At 39.3% G+C, this 23214-nt stretch overlaps 1 protein-coding gene across 1 annotated transcript in view; it reads right to left on the bottom strand.

Moving 5' to 3' along the window:
• Positions 1-22398, bottom strand: part of LOC141501321 (F-actin-uncapping protein LRRC16A-like) — a 185304-nt gene extending 162906 nt beyond the window's left edge. Inside the window, exons 1-2 of the mRNA XM_074205210.1 lie at positions 22137-22398; positions 17654-17751 (exon numbers count right to left, since the gene is read on the bottom strand). Coding sequence (XP_074061311.1) covers positions 17654-17751; positions 22137-22176 — 138 coding nt within the window. The 5' untranslated portion in view covers positions 22177-22398. The remainder of the gene's footprint in view (positions 1-17653; positions 17752-22136) is intronic.
• Between the last annotated feature and the right edge of the window lie 816 nt (positions 22399-23214).

Genomic DNA, 23214 nt, shown 5'->3' on the forward strand with positions numbered 1-23214 from the left:
CTAAAACTAAACAAATTTCCCCTTCTTTAGGATACCCAATTATTTTTAGTTGTTTTTTAGTAAGAATATGAGTAACCTTTCAAATTATCTCTTAAGACAAAAACTATAAATATTTGTTTTATTATTCAGTTTTTAACTAAATGTTTCTAACGCATATTTAATTCAAGTACTGTATCTGTAATCATTTGCAATACACACTGAGAATCATTTATTCAAGTATTCAAGGACATCAGATAAAAATGTCCCTTCTACAAGGACAAAGTTCTAAATTTTATAATCTGGTGCTCAAAGTTTCAACCAAAGGAAGAAGCCAAGTCAGATGAGGGTTTAGGCAGAAAGTTTATGTACATAGTTGTAATTCTCTGGAATCACATTTGCAGTTACTATTACCAAGAAAGCTACATAACTATTGTACTATATGTCTCTATAGGGCCTGATATAATAAAACAATCAACCCCTTAGCCCGCCCTTCAATATTTTTTTCTATAAAATGGGTATAATAAAATCTGCAATACCTGTGTCACAAAGTTGTAAGATTCAAATGAGATAAAGTACATATAGAGTGCTTTGTAAACTTCAAAACACTATGTAAATGTCAATTATTATTATTATCATAAAAAATTTGAGACTTCCAAAAGCCTCAGATTGCATTCAAAGGAGCCATATTCAACTTGAGACCCAATGGATGAGTATCCTGGGGCAGGCTAAAGTCTTTTGATAAAAGAACAAACAATTCTACTAGACTGAGAAAGAAGATAATGATAAAGAGGAAAATAAAAATAAAAAGAATAGCTAACATTCTTATGGCACTACCAATGTGTGAGGCACTATACTAAAGGCTTTATCATTATTATCATCATCTCATTTGATTGGGAGGCAGATGCTAATATTACCTCTAGATAAGGAAAAGTGAAGCAAAACAATGGCTAAGTTACTTGCCCCAAAGTCCCACAGCTAGTGTCTGAAGCCAGACTATTCTGAATTCAAGTCGTCCTGACTTAAGGTTCACTACTCTATCCACTGTATCCATTGCTGCCCAATCTTTAAATTATTTTTCAAAACCTCTATCAATTAGTTATTACAGTGACACACAAAAGAATTCTAAGCTTATCTAACACTACAACCAGAGTACTGTGGGCACTTTATTTTAAGAGGAATGTAAACAAACTCCTTCACCAAAATCCTATTCCTATGCCTCACCACAATACAAGGTTTCTCAGAGAATAAGCTAACAGACTATAAATTTTGAAAGATCTTACAAAACAACAGATTGGTCAATGTAGAGATTGGTCAATGAGTGAACTTGTTCAGCTAGAACATACAAAAAACATCCACTGAGATGTAAAGAGGGGGTGGCTAGGTGGCATAGTGGATAAAGCACCAGCCCTGGAGTCAGGAGTACCTGGGTTCAAATCCAGTCTCAGACACTTAATAATTACCTAGCTGTGTGGCCTTGGGCAAGGCACTTAACCCCGTTTGCCTTACCAAAAAAAAAAGATGTAAAGGGGATACATGGATCAGCAGACAGTGTCCACAAATAAAATAGTATGGCTTACTAGCTGTCATCTATAGGAGGGATAAAAATGTCAGTGAGTACCCCGGAAATTAAATTCTAAGAATTTGAACAGAATCAAGTATAACTAGCATAAAAAAAAGGGTGGTGGGAAAGCAGGAGGCACATAAGAAACATGATAGCTATCTTCAAATAATTCAAATAACTATCACATAAAAGAGGGAACCAATTGTTTTAAACTATCTCAATATGAAAGTCTAGAATAAACCTGTTTAATTATCAAATAGGAATATTTCAGTTGTATATAAGCACTCTCTAATGAATAGATCTTATACTCAAAATGGTAGTTCTAGAAAGGTGTGAATCTATTTAAACTGAGATATTGGAGTATAGGTGTAAGGAAGACTACATGAGCTCAATTCCCCTCCTAATGGAAAGACATATTAATATAGTGGTCAGCAACCATGGAAAATAAAAATTCTGTGCAGCATAGATCAGTTCAGTAATTTCAAACTCTACATGATAGTCTTAAAAATGATCAAGAACTGTTGCTTCTGTGGGTCATATCTCCATATGAACCATATTAAAATCTAAAATGATTTAACATGAAAATAATTGTTTACCACAAAGAGTCCCTGAAATAGTTTCAAGGACCACACTTTAAGAAACAAAGGGTTAACATTTGGCTTATGCACCTACTACTCAGATTGTCAAGTCTATCAGACTTTTCCAATTGAGTTTCAACCAGTATCTCAGATTATAAAAGCCGCTGAATTAAAGTCACCTGAAGCAGAGTTGAAAGAGTCTTTTATTTCAACCCCCTCCCCCAATATCCCACAGATGATGATAGGGTGAGGGGTGTTCTTACCCATCATCATTGTTTTGGTCTAAACAAACTGAGACTAAATCAAGAACCATCAAGTGATGATAGAGTAAAAATTCTCTCCTTCAAGCAGTGGACAAACTGATGCACCTAGGAGGCAGGAAAATCTAACACTTCAAAACCAGCCTCAGAATTACTAGATGTGTGATCCAGTGTAAACCACATAATCTGCAAGCCTCAGTTTCCTCAACTGTAAAATGGGGGTTAAAAATAACACAGACAAGGTACAGTTAGGTGGTACAATGGAAAGAGCACCAGCCCTGGAATCAGGAGTACCTGATTTTAAATCTGGCCTCAGACACTTAATAATTACCTAGCTGTGTGGCCTTGGGCAAGGCACTTAACCTTACTGCCTTGCAAAAAACCTAAAGATAACTAAAAAAAAATAAAAACACAGACCTCAAAGGGTTCTTAGGAAGATCATTGGAGATAATGTTTGCAAAGTACTCAGCACAGTGCCTACTATAGAGCAGGCATTTAATAAATGCTTATTTCCTTCTGTAAGAAAAGACATTTGAAGCTGAATGGCTAAATGTACACAAACCATTTTCCCCAGATTTTTAAATCTTAATGAATCCTAATTATCAAGTTGGGGCAGCTAAGGAGTACAGTGGATAGACTGCCAAGTTAAAAGTCAGATAGACCTGAGCCAGCCTCAGACATTATCTGTATGACCCTGGATAAATCATTTCACCCTATTTGCCTCAGTTTCCTCATTTATAAAATGAGCTGGAGAAAGAAATGATGAGCCACTCCAGTATCTTTGCCAAGAAAACTGCAAATGGGGTTACAAAGAATTGGACACAACTAATCAACTAAAATAACAACAAAATTATCAACTTGGTTATAAACTTGTCCTCCCCTTTTCTATTTATAGAGTGAAAGTATAATCATAAGTTTTCCCTATCATTGAGGGAATCCTAATTTCTTCAACCACTTTGTAAAAGTGATATATTTAGAGAAATATGGAAAATGGACCACAAAAACAGTATAAAGAGTCTGACAGCAAAAAATGAAATCATAAAATCAGAGCTAGAAGGAAACCGGTTTTTGTTTATCTGCATTTTGGTTTTATTTTATTTTCACTTTCTTTGAATCCCCAGCACTTTGTTCAGTTCCTGGTTATAGCAAGCACTTAACCTAGGTTTGTTGACTCAAAGGCCAACTAGTGTAAACACTTTGTTTTACAGGTAAGGAACAGAGCCAGAAAGAAATGAGGGCATTTGCCCAAGGTCATACACAGAGTAAAATGGGAAGGGATTAGAAGTCTTTTGCTTCCCAAGTCAGTCTCTTTCTGCACCACAGTTCTCTACAAACTAGTCACTTTTGATTATCTTTGTCAAAAAGTGAATTTTCAGGAAAGCTAGGTGGATAGAGCATCAGCCCTGGAGTCAGAAGGACATGAGTTCAAATCCAGTCTCAGGCATTTAATAATTACCTAGCTGTGTGACCTTGACCAAGACACTTAACCCCATTGCCTTGCAAAAAAAAATCTAAAAGTGAATTTTCATTACATATTAACCTATTGGGGGCGGCTAGGTGGCCTCAGTGGATAGAGCACCAGCCCTGGAGTCAGGAGTACATGAATTCAAATCCTGACTCAGATACTTAAAATAATTACCTAGCTGTGTGGCCTTGGGCAAGCCACTCAAGCCGATTGCCTTGCAAAAATCTTAAAAAAATAATTAACCTATTGTGGCAAAATATAATACTGTAAAATGAAATGTACCATTTCTAACAAAATGCAGAACACTTACTATAACCCTAAATCAAATTTCTCCTTCAGTTTTATTTTTAAACTTCTATAATTTTCAGATTTTTTTCTTCAGATATTCATGAGCTCTCTCCTGACTATTCCATTCCTAGATAATTTTTTCATATTACTCCATAGAACCATCTTCCCAGCTATACCTTATTGTCTCCTTTCAGAGGCAAGGAAATAAAAGGAATAACTTTAATGGTGTTACTGAAAAGTAAAACAAAATCATATATATTCAACAGCTTTTATCACTCCACATAGTCATTTGACTCACCTATCTTCATTTCACTCACCCATCTTCACTGGAGAAGAAACTGGGGCAGTGAGCACACACAGGGAAATAAAATTCAAATGCAGCTTAGATAACCCCTAACTGTGAAAGTCTGTTCTGAAAGCTTCGAAGTCTAAGTGAAACTAGCTCCTAAAAATGAGAACTTTCTACCTCCCTCTCCTTTCAGAAAGAGGGTAAGGCTTTCAGACTAGGATAACCCTACACCAATGAAATTCTCATTCTGAAAGTCCTTGAATTAATTATCATAGTTATGATGAGTTTTATTGTTTTTTTGACACATCCAAAAATGGAGATCTGTATTTTGCTGCTGAATTCTACAGACAGTGTGCTTAGGCACTCGTTTGATATCTCCATTTTTCCCCAAGGGAAAAAGTTCTTTTTTCCCTAGAGTAAAGTAACTTCAGCCAGGGCCTTACATTTCAATGTAAGTGATCCCTCAAGTACTGGACAAGGAAGAAACTATCCAAATTATTGACCACAAGTCTTATGGGGCAACAAAGGGTTATGATCCTAAAGTAGGCAAGAAAGAAGCCTGAAAAAAAATCCAGGAAAGCACATATTTCTGAGTTAAACTTAAGAAAAGTTACCTTAGTCTTAGGTCATTACTAAACAGGTTTAAGATTTTATAGTCTAGGAATTAAGAAACTTTAAACAGGACTGGTCAAGCAAAATGAACTTGCCTTAGTGTGGAAGTCTATTTCCTTGCCATTTCAGCATTTGAGATTAAAAACAACTGGGTAGATTTAAATGACTCAGATAAGTTTACACTTGGAAACAATAAGCTCTTCATGTGTACTACTACTTTACATCTAAGCTTGAAATACTTCAAAACAATGAAAAATAGTATTTGAATTTATATTTACACTAATGAAACATATAAATACTTACACACATGCACATATATACATATAGCATTGCCAACTAAAATATTTGATACATAATAGCTCCCAATAACATCTTTTCTCTTATTTTCAACTTTGTTTCAGTGGTTAACATACACTTAATCCTCATTATGATACTGTAACAGAACTGAGAAGCAAAATTTTGGGGAGAGAAGAAAATAATTTAAAGAGCTGTGGATAATTCAAGCTTATTTTTATTTTTTGAAGGGCATAAATTAAAAAGCCATTTGCTCAATAATTAAAAGAGGAGTTTTGAGTCTTACCTCTAAGTTCCACTTAGAGGGAGAAAAATGAATGGATTGACAGATAGCACAAGATAAAAATCACGAGACTGTATCATGGCTTGGAAACAACTAAGGTGAATCCAAAAAAAGACAAGCCTAATGTCTTTACTATCATCACGGGGAGAGACATGTGACATATTCAGCTCCCTCTTAAGGGTCTTTTAGCACACAGACAAGAAGTAGGTTGACAAGAAAAATGTAGCTTACCAATTTCCTCAGTCCTTCTTAACACTTCTCTCAGTCAAAATCCTAATAGTCACAAAGACTTACAATAAGAAACAGAAGGATAGGGATGAGGCCTAAACCTGCAATTCTATGAATAAAGGAAATCCCTGGACAAGGGAAATTCCCTCTGCCCATGTAGGCCAGCTCTTTCTCTACAACTTTAAAGTCTTAGAGATGCTTAGAACATCAAGAGACTAAGTGATTTGCCCAAGGTCACAAGTCAATATGTGTTCAAGGCAACACTTCAATTTAGATCTTTCTGGTTCTCAAGTCAGTTTTCTGTCTGTTAGCTGCTTCTCCAGGAACTTAGAAGGGATCTTAAAAGTCATATACATGATACAAATACAAATAGGAAGTAAGAAAAGGAAAGAAGAGAGCCTGGGCAATGCCAACTCATTAGTCTGATCAGCCCCAACATAAACCACATCCACAAAACAACAGGGTAGGGCACTACTATTAAGAATGGTACTACCAGGATGGCTAGGTGGGAATGGCTAGGTGGTGCAGCAGACAGAGCACTGGACCTGGAGTCAGGAGTATCTGAGTTCAAATTCGGCCTCAGACACTTAATAATTACCTAGATGTGTGGCCTTGGGAAAGCCACCTGTAACCCCGTTTGCCTTGCAAAAACCTAAAAAAAAAAAAAAATGGTACTACCTAATAACTAAGGCTGGAATTCTTTATTCTCTCAAACCTGTTTTAAGAGCTTCAAAGAATATCCCATTAAGGAGAAATTGTTATAATGACAATCTATCTTTCTTCCTCTTAAAGTTCCATGATGAGTTTCCAGGCCAACCTCATTTTATTGCACTTCACTTTATTGTACTTCAAAGATATCGCATTTTTTTTACAAATTGAAGGTTTGTGGCAACCCTGCAAGTCTATTGGTATCATTTTTCTAACAGCATGTACTTGTATTGTGTCTCTGTGTCACATTTCGATAATGCTCACAATAGTTCAAACTTTTCTTTTTTTATTATATCTGTTGTGATAATGTATAATCATTGATCTTTGATGTTATTGTTATAATTTTTCTGAGATACCACAAACTATGCCCATATAAGATAGCAAATTTAATAAATAAACATGTGTCCTGATTGCTCCACTTACCAACCAATCCTGTCTTTTCCTTTCCTCTAGCCTCCCTACACCCTGAGATACAACAATATAGAAATTAGTTCAATTAAATAACACTACAACAAACTCTAACAGTTTAAATGACAGGAAAAGTCAATCAATGAAAATATCATTGTTGTTCTATTTTTTTTAAGAAATTGTCACAGCCCTGCCCCACCCACCCAATCTTCAGAAACCACTATCCTGATCAGTCAGCAGCCATCAACATCAAGGCAAGACCTTCCACCAGCAAAAAGTTTACAATTTGATGAAGGCTTGGATAATGGATAGTAATTTTTTTTTGCAATGTATATTTGCAATGAAGTATTTTAATTAAGGTATGTACATTCTTTTTTTTTTTTTTAGGTTTTTGCAAGGCAAACAGGGTTAAGTGGCTTGCCCAAGGCCACACAGCTAGGTAATTATTAAGTGTCTGAGACCAGATTTGAACCCAGGTACTCCTGACTCCAAGGCCGGTGCTTTATCCACTATGCCACCTAGCTGCCCCTGGTACATACATTCTTTTAAGACTATTGCACACTTAAAAGACTGAGGTGTAAAAATAACTTTTATATGCACGGAGAAACCAAAAAATTCATGTGACTCGCTGTTTCTGGTGGTCTGGAATGGAATCAAAAATATCTCTAAGGTATGCCATGCCTGTAGATGGTTTCTACATCAGAGAAAAACTATAAAATGGTTTCTATATCTGAACAGTCTCATCAGACTCACTCCTCATCTTGTTTTTGCAGTCATATATTAAGAAGGCTTATGGAAAAGTGGTATCAAACACAAACTTTAAATCTCAATGTCCTCTGCTTTGCTTAAGGGTGCTGTATTATCTGGATTAAGCATAAAATAATTGACATTCCCTCCTCTTAATACTATGACCCCAAAGAAGGGGAAACAGCTCAGAGGAAGGGTATTTAAGGAAAGGAGAGAAGCCTTTTTAAATGAAATGAAATCTTGGGTATGTCCCATCTTCACCTTGAATTTCAGTACGGAGCGAAGGACCCCAGCACCAAATACTCATGAACAAAATGTTATTAGTTTTTTATAATAAAGACAAGGAATAAAATGCTTTTTTATCTTTTATTTAAAGTACATCATATAAGAAAAAATGTTTCAAAATTCCTATTCATTTAAAAATTAGGAACAACTGGAATAAAACTGGAATTTCTGACACAAAATCAATGACCTTGAGAAGTGGAAAAAAGGACTTTGGTTATCACTGAACTCATTCATTCTTTTTTTAATCATTGTTATCCTTTAAAAAAAGTTTTTACATCAAATATTTCTCTCCATATTCCTCCACCTCTGTATATCTCTGTCTCTCTCTCTGTCTTTCATACATACATGCAAACATGATCTAGTCTCCTGCTGTCAAAAAAAGAAAAATAGTTAAGCAAAACTGACAAAATTCTTCACTCACAGTTCTCCAACTCCCTACCAAAAGAAGCATATCATTACTTTTAGCTACTACTACCTTTACAAGTTTGAATCTTTGCAGAGTAAATGTCACATCAAGGTAGAGCAGTGGATAAAGAAATGAGCATGGAGTCCAGCAGATATGAGTTCAAATTTAGCCTCAGCCACTTATTTATTAGCTGGGTGACCCTGGGCAATTCATTTAACTTCTGTTCATCTATAAAATCAGAATAATAGTAGCTACCTCTGAGGATCATATGAAACTATTTTTAAAGCACCTAGTAGTACTCAGCAAATGCTTGGTATTTGTTTCCTTTTTCCTATCCAATATTTAAAAAAATCAATAAACATGGTTTTAAAATAAGGACACTGATCTGGGAGAAGAGATATAGGTTCTTCAGCTCTACTATCATCTGCCACTTGAAAGACAGAGTATCACCTCCACCCCCCACCACCAGCTTTTCTACTTCCTTTTGAGTGGTCTTCCCCCTTAGAAAGTAAGATCCTTGAGGACAAGGATCTTCTTTTTTTTTTGTATTTGTATTATTAGCAGTTTCTGCAACTGCAAAATAAGAAAAATAACAGTCCATACTTCCCAGGATTATTGTGAGGATTAAATGGGTCTATTTCTAAAATATATAGCATAGTGTGTTTAATAAATACAGATTTACTAACTTACTAAAATAGGAATAGCATTAGCTTTAGAGATGGATGTCCTGTATTCAAATGTTAGTTCCTTACATAGTAACTATATAACCTCAGACAAGTTTTTGACTTTTCCAAGCCTTTGTAATATCTTTATCTTTTAAACAAGGGGGTTGGATTAGATTATCCTTTAAGACTCCTTCCATCTCTAGACTTCAGATCTTGTCAAATAACTTGAAAATGTTATTTAATGATCCCATTTGAAAAATTAAGATTTAGACTATAAATAAAATCTAAGGCCCCTTATCCTATGATGATGTGGTAGACTTTCCTGCAAATAAACGATATTATATTTATACTTTTTCCCCTGAAAGTGACTACAATGGATCTTCCCATCTCAAGGCTAATTTAGAACTAGTTTAAACTATTGGCAAACATGTACTTAAAAAAAAGTCAGGGGCAGTGGCTGGGTGGCACAGTGGATAGAGCACCGACCCTAGGGTCAAGAGTACCTGAGTTCAAATCCCACTTAATAATTACCTAGCTGTGTGGCCTTGGGCAAGTCCCTTAAACCCATTGCCTTGCAAAAAACCTAAAACAAACAAACAAAAAAAAGTCAGAAAGAGACAGGAAACCATATTCCTTGGAAGAAAAGGAAGGAGTCAGTAAGGTACAATTGTAAGGATGATATAGCATCCTACATAGGCAGAGAATTCTTTTTTAAAACCTTGGGGTTCTATAATAACTCCCATTCCTAATTTTGATTTTCATGGTTTAATGTTTTCAGAACTTTATTTTTCCACAACAACCCTATAAGGTAAGTAGAGCAAATAGTTTTAGCTCTGCTTTATGTGTGAGAAAACAGAGGGGAAGTAACTTGTCCAAAGTCACACTGTTAGTAAATATTGGCACCTGGATTTAAACCCAAGTCATTAAGTCAAAAACCATTTATTAAGTGCTTATTATGTGCCAGATACTGTGCTAATCACTGGAGAGACAAAGAAAGGGCAACAAGGAGCTTACAGTTTAATGATCTCTGCTAATTCCAAGACCAAGGTTTCTCAGGTTCAACACACTAATTATGTTAGAAAGCTCAATACAAATGAGCAATATGCTAGGACAGTCAAAAGAACTGTGATTTGTGGATTGAAATAACAGGAAACATACTATGCAAGGTAAGTAAGGGATGTGGTAGTGCTGTTATATACCTGTGAGACTTATTTTTATTTCTAATTCTAGACACTTTCTAAAAAAAAAATGATAAACTAGAGTATGTTGTAGAGGACAGTGATCAGGATGGTGAGAATAAAAACTATGGCACAGGAGGAGCAAGCTGAAAGAACTAGGAACGTATTTGAGACACTATCATGTGAAGAGATTAGATAAACTTTACTTGGTCCTTGAGAGTGGAATCAGGTACAATGGGCAGAAATTACTAATTTAGATGTGATGTGGAGAAATCAGAAGTACGGTCAAAGGGTACAAGTCCCAGAGAGGAAAATTTAAGCCAAAACTCCCCAACAATTAGGGAAGTCTAAAAACAGATTAAGTTGATTTAGAGAGAAGTAGATATAATTTCTATCAGCAGATGCAAGCAGAACCTGGAAAACCACTTACTGCAGATATTGTACCTTATTTGAGTAAGGATTGGTTTAGATTAACCAGAATCCACAGATATCTAAATTTCAAGGGGCACATGGAACATATCAAAAAATGCATCTTCATTTTCGCTATCTTTTTTAAAAATACATTTTTTTCATATATATATATATATATATATATATATATATATATATGCAAAGATAGTTTTCAACCTTCATTTTTTAATCAGGTTTTTCCACTCCTTCCCTTCCCTCCTCCCTTCCCTTGATAGCAGGTAATCTAATAGAGGTTAAACATGTATAACTATGTTAAACAGATTTCCATATTAATCATGACAATTGGAACAAAAGGAGGGAAAAAACATGAGAAGGAAAAAAATTAAAAAAAATTTTTAAATCATTTCAGCTAATTTCTAACCAAAATGTGGCATTTCCTTCAATCATTTAAAGTATTCTGAGAAGGGGTCCAAAAGTTTCAACAGACTGACAAATGTCATGCCATAAAAAAGATAAGAACTCCTGACTTAGATGCTAGATGATCTTTGAGGTCCTCTCAACTCATATACTAAACAAACAAAACAGACAATATATAGTGTTAATTGTAAATTGTATAGAAACTTGGATGATATTGAAATGAATTGGTAGCAAACAGAAAGAAAGAAATAAAAATAGTAAAGATAATTAAAAATTTATGAAGCTGAACTAACTCTAGCTGTTAGAATGTCACTTAATTTAAAACTATTGTTTTAAGTTCCTTCTTGAGATCTAATGCTAAAATAAATGTGAGGGGAAGTGGGAAATGGCAAAAGGAGAAGAGCCTCTCCTAGGTGCTCTCTCTCAAAACTTATAAACTAAGGATTCTAACTAAATTTTTCAAGAGACAGAATCCGCAGAGGGATCCAGTGAGGCAGTTCTCCAACCCAAGGTAACCTGGAAGAGAGCAGAAAGGCTCCACTCCACAGGGTTAGAAGGGTAGCCCCCCAGAGCAAAGGAACTTCAGCCTCCCAGAGGCAGCCCCAGGGCACTGGGAGCCATGGCTCACAGCAGCAGGGACAGTTTCCTGACCTACACTTGGGGAACACAGGACAAAACTTGAGGGGATCAGCAGGGGTACCTCTGCCAGAGTGAGCATGAAGTCCAGCCTTCAGGGCATTCAGCGAGGAGTGTGGCCACAGCAGCCCAGATCCAGGAACCTGAAGCAAGAGCTGGTAAGCAGGAGCCCCCAGAGCCTGAGTGCTGAGCCTGGGGAGGGGAGGGGAGAGAGACTGCCAAGCTCTGTCCTCTGTCCCTGGAACAGGACTTTGGGGCTCTGAACACATTCAGATCCTGATCACAGTCTAGGCCCTCCATAGAACAGCAGCCCCCACCCCCACCTCAGTCCCATGGCAGAGGAGTATGCTTATGGTCATTCACAGACCAGGAGGGAAGACAAGAGCTTCATACACAGAGATCCTTGGTTGGGGGGGGGGGGGCCCAATAATACTCAAAAGCTCAGGAAGCACCCCAAAACCAAGAGAAATGAATAAGCAGAGAAAAAAAAAGAGGAACACCATTGAAAAATACTTTGCAGGGCAGCTAGGTGGAGCAGTGGATAAAGCACCGGCCCTGGAGTCAGAAGTACCTGGGTTCAAATCTGGTCTCAGACACTTAATAATTACCTAGCTGTATGACCTTGGGCAAGCCACTAAAGCCCATTTGCCTTGCAAAAAAACAACAACAACAACAAAAATACTTTGCCTATGTTCCCAAGAAGGCTCAAAACAATCATTCTGAAAATAAGGAAGTACAAGCTCCTGCATCTAAAGAGTCCAAGAAAAACAGAAATTGGGCACAGGCTATGATAGTACTCAAAAAAGACTTTGAAAATCAAGTGAGGGAGATAGAAGAAAAATTGGGAAAAGAAATGAGATGCAGGAAAAACATGAAAATGAAGTCAGCAGCTTAGTCAAGGAGATCCAAAAAAATGGTAAATAAAATAACATATTAAAAAACAGCATTGGTCAAATGGATAAAACAGTTCAAAAAGTTACTGAGGAGAAGAATGCTTTAAAAAGCAGAATTGGCCAGATGGAAAAAGAGATGAGAAAGCTCTCGGAGGAAAACAAATCCTTTAGATGTAGAAAGGAACTGAGAGAGGCTGCTGATTTTATGAGAAATCAGGACACAATATTTCGCAACCAAAAGAATGAAAAATTAGAAGAAAATGTGAAACATCTCAGTGAAAAAACAACTGATATGGAAACCAGATTTAGGAAAGATAATCTAAAAATTATTGGAATATCTGAAAGTCATGACCAGGAAGAATTACTACAAGAAAGTTGTCCTGATATCCTAGAAGCAGAGAGCAAAATAGAAATTAGGAGAATCCACTGATCTCCCCCAGAAAGAGATCCAAAAGAACAACCCCCAGGAATATTACAGCCAAGTTCCAGAACTCCCAAGTCAAAGAGAAAATATTACAAGCAGCCAAAAGGACACAATTCAAATATTGTGGAGCTGTAGTCACAGGATCACACAGGACTTAGCAGCAACTACATTAAAAGCTCGTAGGGCTTGAAATATAATATTTCAGAAGGCAAAAGAGCCTGGAATGCAACCGAGAATCAACTACCCAGAAAAACTGAATGTTCTCTTCCAGGGAAAAAGATGGCCTTTCAATGAACCAGGGGAATTTCAAATGTTCCTGCTGGAATGGCCAGAGCTGAACAGAAGGTTTGATCTTCAAATACAGAACTCAGGTGAAGCATAGAGAATGGAGGAGAAAGGGAAAATATTGAGGGACTTAATGATGATGAACTACATGTATTCCTGCATAGAAAAATGATACTGATAATACTCATATGAACTTTCTCATTTAATAGAGTAGGTAGAAGGAGCTTTTATAGATGAAGCACAGGAGAAAGCTGAATTTGAAGATATAATGTGGCATAAAAATGGAGTCAACAGTTAAAAGGGAAATGTAATGGGAGAAAGAAAAAGGAGAGGGGGAATAGGCTAAGATATTTCATACAATAGATTTTTTTTATTACAATGAGCTATTGCAATGATATGAAAGGGAGGAAGGCAAAGGGGAATGAGGGAATCTTCATTCTCATCAGAGGTGGCTAGGAGAGGAAACAGCATATATACTCAATGGGGTATAGACATCTGGAGTAAGAAGGAGAGAAGGGGACAGGGCGATGTGAGTAATAGAGAAGAGGATGGACCATGTGGGGAGAGTGGTCAGATATAACACATTTTCTTTTTTACTTCTTGCAAGGGATTGGGATTGGATGGCCTGTCCGGGACCATAGAGCTGGGTGGATGCTGGGCCTAAGAGGTGGTATGTGGGCTCGGGGCCTCTTGGCCCCAGGGCCAGGGATCTGTCTGCTGCACCCTCAACTACCCTACAGCAGAGACAGAGTGAAAGGAGAGAGAAAATATAGTATATGGTAGTAGAGAAGTGCAAATGGAGGGAGTTGAGATCAGCAATGGCAACAGTGGAAAAATATGGAAGTAGATTTTGTGATGGACTTATAAAGAATGTGATTCACCCATGATAGAGCTGGAGGTGTTGGAACACAGACTGAAGTACATTTTTTATTATTATTATTATTATTGGGGAGGGGGGGATGCAGGGCAAATGTGGCTGGGTGGCTTGCCTGGGGCTCACAGCTGGGTGTCTGAGGCCGGATTTGGACCTGGGTGCTCCTGGCTCCAGGGCTGGTGCTCTGTCCACCACCTGGCTGCCCCTACTATTATTATCATTATTATCATTATCATTATAATTATTATTATTATTATTATTTTATCTTGGGTCTTTTTTTGTTTGTTTTTGCAGGGCAATGGGTTGGGGTGGCTTGCCCGGGGTCCCACAGCTGGATGATTGTTGGGTGTCTGGGGCCGGATTTGGGCTCACGTGCTCCTGGGTCCACAGCCAGTGCTCCGTCCACTGTACCACCTGGCCACACCTACTACTATTATTATCTTTTTAATTTTAATTTTTTCTCTCTATTTTATCGCTCATGTGGGTCTATATTTTGGGAGGGAGGGGTATTATGTTCACTATTAAACAAGAATATTTTAGTCATGTATAAATAAACATTATTTGTACAAAATAAGAATAAATAAAAATTTTTTTTTAAATAAAATAAAATAAATGTGAGCTTGTCAGGGAAAGATTTTCCAAAGGCTGAAATTATAATTAGCAATTCTTGGCCATGTCACTAAAAAGCACAAAAATTGAAACCAAGCTCCAATTTTATTACCTGAAAATTTTCTGAAAAAAAAAATTTCTGAAAAAAAATATGTGTTTTTTTTTAAAAAGTTCCTAAGCTCCTATGGTCAATTATTTTATATTTATCTATAATAAAATTCAAATCATGATCAATGTAAAGAAAACTTTACATGCTCAAAGTTGTCTGCTAATAACTTCAGGGTTTTAAGTAATATTGATTCAATAAATATCAGTTTATTTTTATCGTTTGGAGAATAAAAACTTCTTTTAATAATATCAAGATTCACAGGTATAACCTTGATATTTACGAAGTTCGTAGCTGTACTATTGTAAAACTCATTCATCATTAATACCAAATAATATCACGTACCCTTTTGTTTAGGCTTCTATGAGAGATTACATGATTCAAAAATTCAAAGAAAGCAGACAACACTATAAACCTGCCTTGAATTACAATAAAACAAAAACTACAGGAAATCCAAACCTTAAATTTCTATACCCTGAAAAAAATTAAAAACAATCTTTTAAAAGCCAAATTATTATAAATCAAGATCTTATTCTTTTAATAAAGTTTGTTCAATATATAAATATTATAGAATCTTGAACTCATCAATTCCCTACTGGTTAAAAAGCACATTATTTTGCAGGTCAAAAGTCAATCAAGTTTTACTGCTTCAGTCAATCTGTCATCCTGACCTGTGAACACATAGTGCAAAGAAACAGATCACCAATCAATATGCACAGTCCCTACTTATATTCACTAGGGATGGAAGTCACATATCCTAAAGCTACTTACAAAAATTCTTCAAGCTGTTCCTTCCCTGAAGTCCAACTATAAATGCCTCATCACATCATGCAGGTGACCCTAGGTTATTTCAGCAAAGCACAAGCTAGAGCAGGTAGAATCAATCTGGAAAGATTTAGACTAAGGAATAGGCTCTGAATGTCATCTGAGGAAGAGCCAAGCAGCTCATGAAACTAAAATGAGAAGGGAAGGAGTGTTCACAATAATAAAATTAGATTTTTTTAAAGAAATATAACTCTCATTTAAGGCAACAAAGATTTTAAAAGTTCATATAGTGTGTCAAGCCCTAAAAAAAGATGCAAAATGTTTATATAAAACATGGTTCCCTTCCTTCCATAGGGCCTACCATCTTCCTCCAAGAGATTATTACAAGTTAAATGACTGCATCTTCAGGAAAAGGTATAAAATGTACTTTTCCACAATAAATTTAACTCAACAAACTGAGGGCCTACTATGTTCAGGATGTAATGCCAAATACTGAGAATACAAAAATTTTTAAAAATCATTCCTGCCCTCAAAGAGCTTATATTAATCAGGATATCAATATACTTGACTTCTGCATTCCTATGAAATTAACCAATAGGGAGAGAGGGATAAAATAAAGTCATGCAAATTGAAATTTGGATTCCATACAAATTGAAAATAGAATACATTAGTTTTAAAACTGATTGACAAGTCTTAAAAAGCAACAAGAGCCACATTTCTTAAGCCAAAGCTCCATCACAAATAACTCCATCTAAATGTTGTTTGATAATGTAAGATAATAACATAATAACAATAACTTACCTAAGGCAGGCCATACTCAAAAAAAAAAATAACTGGTAGCCTAAATTCCCTTTGTTATCTCAAATATTATATGTGTATGCTATATTTTGTCATGGATACATTAGTATCCATTTAAAAAAAAGTAAGAATTTACTATTTGCTTGTAAGCCATTTATTATAATTAGAATGTGTTCATTTATGTTCGGTGAATGGTTTTTGCATTTGCTACCTTTAAAAGGAAAATGTTTGGGGCAGCTAGGTGGCGCAGTGGATAGAGCACTGGACCTGGAGTCAGCAGTACCTGAGTTCAAATCTGGCCTCAGACACTTAATAATTACCTAGCTGTGTGGCCTTGGGAAAGCCACTTTAACTCCACTGCCTTGCAAAAAACTTTAAAAAAAAAAAAGGAAAATGTTTTTCACTATTTACAAAAAACTTCAGTATAGAATTTGCCCTTTTGTTATTTTTTTTAATATAACTGTGCAGTATTGGATTAATTATTTTGACTTTTGAGTATTGAGATTATGTTTATAATATATGAATGTAAAATTAACATGTACAAATTATGAATAATTATGATAGCTATGAAAAAATGTGAAATTATAAATATTTAGAAACAGTCAACTTTTAAAATATATTTTATTACAGATTAAGATAGCAGAATGCTTGATACATTGATTAATTCAGCAACTTACTATTTCTAAAACATCATGCTATGATTCATATCTTAAGCATGGTTGTACATGTATAGCCTATACCGGATTACTGCTATCATAGGCAGGGGGAGAAGGAAGGGAGAGAGGTAAAAAAATGTGGAACTCACTCATATAAAAAATGAATGCTGAAAACTATCTTTACATTTTAGAAAAAAATAATTTTTTTTAAAGCATCATGCTAGGAACAGTGAAGAATAATGATAAATCAAAATCCCTTCACATCACAGAGTGTAAGATTATTACTCACAGGACAGATACACAAGTCAAGGAAAATTACTAGGAAAGCATGAGACAAGAAACTTTGTTTTTCTCATGTTACTATTTGTATTTGTCATAAATAACTCACTTGTATAAATACAAAATGATTTTCAGATCTTTTAAACAATGAATCTAACAGAGTCCTACACAAATACAAAACCAGTCTGCCATACAAGTTAAACCAGCAAAAATAGGGGAGTACAATTATACTTCCAAATCACATTAATGAGGAAAAAAATGCTTACCAATACTTTGTTTTCTACTTTGTCTCCCTTGACTTCTAACTTTACTTTCTTTTTTACTGCAATTTTAATCTTCCTGCCAATAACATCCTTGATACTTTCTGCAAAAAAAAGAGAGAATGACATAATTATAATCATAACAAGGAAAGAAATCAAGGAGAAAAAAGAAAAAGGATGGTTCTTCTAGCAAAGAATACTTTAATGTCAAATTCTTTTCATTATTATCAGATATTCTGAATGCAACACTTATAAGCACCTACTATTCAACTTCCAATGAACTAGATGAGAGAGAAGCTAAACACTTGTTTTGATATTTGAAGAATTTAAAATTTTATTAGGAAGTTAAGACATACACATTTTAAATGACAAAATGATCAAATACTAAATGTATGATACAGAATAAATAATATAGGAATTAAGAAGGGAGAGGTCAGTAGGGGCTAGAAGCCAAGAGGGCCTCTTAAGAATTTCTGGTTTCCTTCAGAATTCAGCTCAGGTAACACTTTGTCCATGAAGACTTTTCTGATCCCATCTCTAATATAAATAAAGCTCCTAAACCTCCCCCAAACTATTTGACATTCATTCTAAATCTATCAAGAATATTTATACATTATTCTGTATTTATCACTATTATTATTATTATATATTATATTATGTACTTATCCTTCAACTAGCATATATTAGACTTTCCCAAGGCATTACACTAACACCTGGGGATAAAAAAAAAGACAAAAATACAGTTCTTGCTTTCAAGTCTAATGGAGAAAGACAACATGTGAACAACTGTAAAAACAAGCTATATACAGAATAAACTGGGGTATTCTCGGAGACAAGACACTAGGGATTAAGGAGGGACTGAGAAAGTCTTCTTGCAGAAGGGGAAAATTTTTGCTAAGACTTGAGGGAATTTAAGGAAGGTAGGAGGCAGAGATGAGGGAATATGTTCTAGGAACAGGGATAGACAAAGTTGTCAAAAGAAGGAAATCAAGGAAGAAAACAGGTTAAAGATAGACCATCCTGTTCCAGGAACTGCAAGATCAACATGCCACTGGATTGCAGAGAACATGGAAAGGAATAAGATATTAAGAAAACTGGAAAGGTAAAAAGATACTTTATGCAAAGATTTTTAAAGCAAAACAGAGGATATTCTATTTGATCCTAGAGGTAATAGGGAGCCACTTGAGTTGAAGCAGGGAGAAATTTGAGGCAGGGACAACAACCAGCAGATTATGGCAATCATCTAAGTGGGAGATGATGAGGACCTACACCAGGGTGATGAACAGAGAGTCAGAGGAGAGAAGGGGTCATATAGAAGAGATGCTATGATGGTAGAAATGATATGGGAAGGTAAAAGTGTAGAGCTGAGAATCACACCTAGATTGTAAATCTGAATGAGTAAGATGACCTCATTAGGAAGAGGAAATTTCTGGAAGAAAAGATGAGTTCCATTTTAGACCCATGGAGTTTAACAGGCTATTGAGGAAATCCATTTCTAGATCTAATAGGCAAATAGAGGCTAGAGGTGGAAAGAGATTAGGGCTATTCAAGTAGATCTCAGAGTCTTCTGAATAGAAGTGATAAATGAAACCATGGGAATCAAGGAGATCAAATGAAATGTAGTCAACATTGAAATTTAAGCTCCATTGTATACATTAAGGGCTACATTGGGAGATGGAACAACTATGTTGGACACAGTTCCTCTCAGCAGCTTGGTGATCACAGACAATCATGAGACCTGTTATGGAAAATGACTTCGACATCCAGAGAGAAAAGCATTAAAACTATGGAGTCTGAATGCAGAGCAATGTATACAATGTTCACTTTTTAAAATTTCTCTTTATGTTTTTTTCTTTCTTTTTCATGGTTTCCCCTCAGTTCTAATTTCTCTATCACAGCAAGAATAATATGGAAATATGTTAAACATGATTGCACATGTATAACCTACACCAGCTTGCTCATTAACATTGGGGAGAGAGGGGAAGAGAAGGGAGGGTAGTAGAAAAACAATGTGGCACTCAAGCTTCCAAATGAATGAATGCTGAAAACTACTTTTGCAAGTAATTGGGGGGAAAAAAGAAAATAAAAAAACAAAGCAAACAAAGTTCTTTCTTTGATGCCAAGAACTATTTTATTTTTGTTAGCACACAGGACGAGCTTAATTATGCTTAGTGATGGTGAAGGAAATAGACCTTGAAGGACATGGAAAACTAATAAATGAGAGAAGAATGAGGTGGGTGGTGATTGGGGAAACGATTATGTCAGAATATCCAAGGCTGCCATCAGTCAGCCCCCACCAAAGCCCTCACCTTTTGGAAGTCTAAGATTCATAAAAGAAGGGGACTCCAAGTGCCCATGGCAAGGAAGGAAAGAAGGAGTAAATTTTGTGTCCAACTTTATTAAACAATTGTCTTCTAAGAGGTTTGAATCAATGGCACACAAGAGCATTAGATAAAGTTGTCACCTGTAACCAACTTGACAGAGCAATTCAAAAGACTGCGTGCAGGAATAGGGAAAAAAAAGGTAAAATGGTTATCAGGAGGTCTAACTCATTCAAAACTAAACTTAGGCATCTGAGGGCTGAGCAGTGTAAGGAAGTGGTCAATGTGGGTAGAGGAACATGTACACAAATCAAAATGAAATGAAGTTTTCCTATGCGGTCAATAAATAGTGTGAAGTTTCAGATTTGCAGTGACTTCTGTCAAGTGTTTCAGGTTTCCTTTCCACTAATTTCTAATGTCATTTATTCTGCCCATTTTTCCTTGAGCATCTGAAGCAATCTAAACTTTCTAATTACCAATGGACAACATATTTCCTGATTAAAAATCTGTAGTCCCTTTGGTTAAACTTATCTCCTCACTCCTCAGACTAGCTATTAAGAATTCCCCTGCCACCTCAAGCACTCTACTGATCTAAGAAGGACCTCTCCAAGAGCTCTCAGGAATGGAAGGTATCTTCTTTGCCTGGACAGGTTTCCTTTCTCTTGGAGGGTAAAAGACCATTCTATCCTGAAGAAGATGGAATTCCCTAACAAATCAAAAGACAAGGCAGAAAAGGCCTTGGGGGTTTATACATACATATTTACAAATTATATATACATATATAGTTACATATATTCATATAGTAGTTAAATATCTATCTATTGTATATATACATTGTGGCATAGAGATACATATATATAGATAGATGTACATATGCATACATATATCTATTTATACAAATATAAAACATACTTGCAGTTTGAAAGGAGAGATGGGGTGATTCTCTTAGGCAAAAAAAAGGGGGAGTAACTTCTTACCCTTAAGTCTGAATTTGGCTAAAGGTCACTTTTGACATTCACCCAAAGCACAGCCTCCAACAAATTCCAACCACAGTTTCTTTGTGTTATTTGACTTTCTGAGTGACCAGACACCAAAAGAAGAGCGCCCTAACTTTCCTAAGATATAAGACTGTTTCAGACAGAAACCAGGGAGGCAAATTCCAATTCCACAAATGCAGACTGATGAGCCGTTGGAAACTTCCCCTTGTGGGCGGTCAGTGCGGAGCATCAGCTGTCTGGAGCTGTGGACCCTTCAGGATGCCAGCGAAGGCTCAGTCAAGGCTAGGCCACTGGGGCCAAAGGCAACGGCAGGCTCAGGTGAAGTCTTAAAATGCTGTTTTTGTCCGGCCAGACAGGTTATATCACACCGTCCATCTTTTGGAGATCCTGCACGCAACCTCTTTTAAAGCCCAAAGTGCCAGCCGAGGATCCTGGACTCCCAAAGCAGCGCCTTGGCGCCGCCCCCCCCCCCCAGCAAGGTCGCCCTCCCCAGGCGCCCATCCCGGGGGTTCTCCAAGCAGCGGGTGACCTTGGCCGAGTCACAGAAGGAAGTGGGACAGGGAGTCACGGTTAATCATTATCGGGGCAGCTCCGATTAAGAACTCAATTTCCTGGCCCGGAGTTTACGTCAACCTTTTACACACTCACTCACCCCCCCAGGCCACGCCTTCCCCGGCGCAGTCTCTGAGCCCGCACCGCACCGCACGGACCGCGCGGGCGAGGGGCTGGCACTGCGGAGCAGCAGCAGCAGCAGCAGCGCCCGGGCCGCCGCGCCCCCGCGCCCCCCGCGCCCCCCGCGCCCCCCGCGCCCCCCGCGCCCCCCGCGCCCCCCGGGCCGCCGCGCCCCCCGCGCCTCCGCGCCCCCCGGGCCCCCCGCGCCGCACCCGCTCGGAGTTTGCGGCTCCGCCAGGCCCCCTCCCCTCCCTGCCTCCGGAGAGCTCGCCTCTGCCCGACGCCCCCGGCCCCCGCACGGCCCCCGCACGGCCCCCGCCGCTCCTTCCCATTTTGACACACTTTGATCTTTTTTTCCCTCTCTTTTTGGGGCGGGGCCAAACCGGGAAACTTCCCCGCGGACGCGGCCAGACGCGGGTCCCGCTCGGGAGTCATCCCGGGGGCGGGGGAGGTGGAGGTGGGCTGGGGAGGACAACAAATAAAGGGCGCGAGTCTTACCTATCAACTCTTGGGGCACCTCCGAGCCCTCTTCAGCCATGGCTGCCCGTCAGCGAGGGGCCGCGCTGGCCCGACACGATCGGCTCTTGCCCCCGCCCTCTGCAAGCACCCGAAATATCCACTTGTCTCTTTTCTCCCGAAAAGAAGCAGCGGCGGGGAGCGGGGAGGAGCGAGGCTGCCAAGCGGGGCTACCGCGGCCCTCCCTCCCCCACCGGGAGAAGAGTTGCGAGCAGAGAGGGCTCGGCGGCCGCTACATGACGGCTGCCCGCCGGCGCCTGGCGAAGGCTGGAGCGGGCCCCGGGGCAGCAGCCGGGCCGGAGCCGGGCCGGAGCCGGGGCAGCAGCCGGGGCAGCAGCCGGGCCGGAGCCGGCCGGAGCCGGGGCAGCAGCCGGGCCGGGGGCAGCAGCCGGGCCGGAGCCGGGGCAGCAGCCGGCCGGAGCCGGGGCAGCAGCCGGGCCGGAGCCGGGGCAGCAGCCGGGCCGGAGCCGGGGCAGCAGCCGGGCCGGAGCCGGCCGGAGCCGGGGCAGCAGCCGGGCCGGAGCCGGGGCAGCAGCCGGGCCGGAGCCGGGGCAGCAGCCGGCCGGAGCCGGGGCAGCAGCCGGGCCGGAGCCGGACAGAGCCGGGGCAGCAGCCGGGCCGGAGCCGGCCGGAGCCGGGGAGGCGGCCGCGCCGCCCGCAGCAGCCGCGCTGCCTCGCCCCGCGCCGCGCTCGCCCCCGCCGCCGCCGCTGCCAGCCCGCAGCCGCTGCCGCCTCCCTCCTTCCTGCTCCAGACACCTACTGGCCCTAGGTGCGAGCGGAAGGCGCGGGCAGGGGGCGGGGAGCGGAGGAGGGGGCGGGAGCAGGGATAGGGTGTCCTCGCTCCGTGCCGCTCCCCGCCCCGCCGGGGCCGCCGGGCCCGGGCAGAGCCGCCCCCGCCCCGCCGCCGCCCCGCCGCCGCCTCACCTCGCGAGAGCCCGCCTCTAGGAGGGGGCCCCGGCTGGGAGCCGGCCCGGGGGCCCCGGGGCGCCGCGGCAGCCGGGGGGCCATCTGCCGGCCGCAGAGGGGAGAGCCGGGCCCGGAGCCTCCACGCACCCCGGGG

The sequence above is a fragment of the Macrotis lagotis genome, chromosome X (genome assembly GCF_037893015.1).
Source record: "Macrotis lagotis isolate mMagLag1 chromosome X, bilby.v1.9.chrom.fasta, whole genome shotgun sequence".
NCBI lineage: Eukaryota > Metazoa > Chordata > Mammalia > Peramelemorphia > Peramelidae > Macrotis > Macrotis lagotis.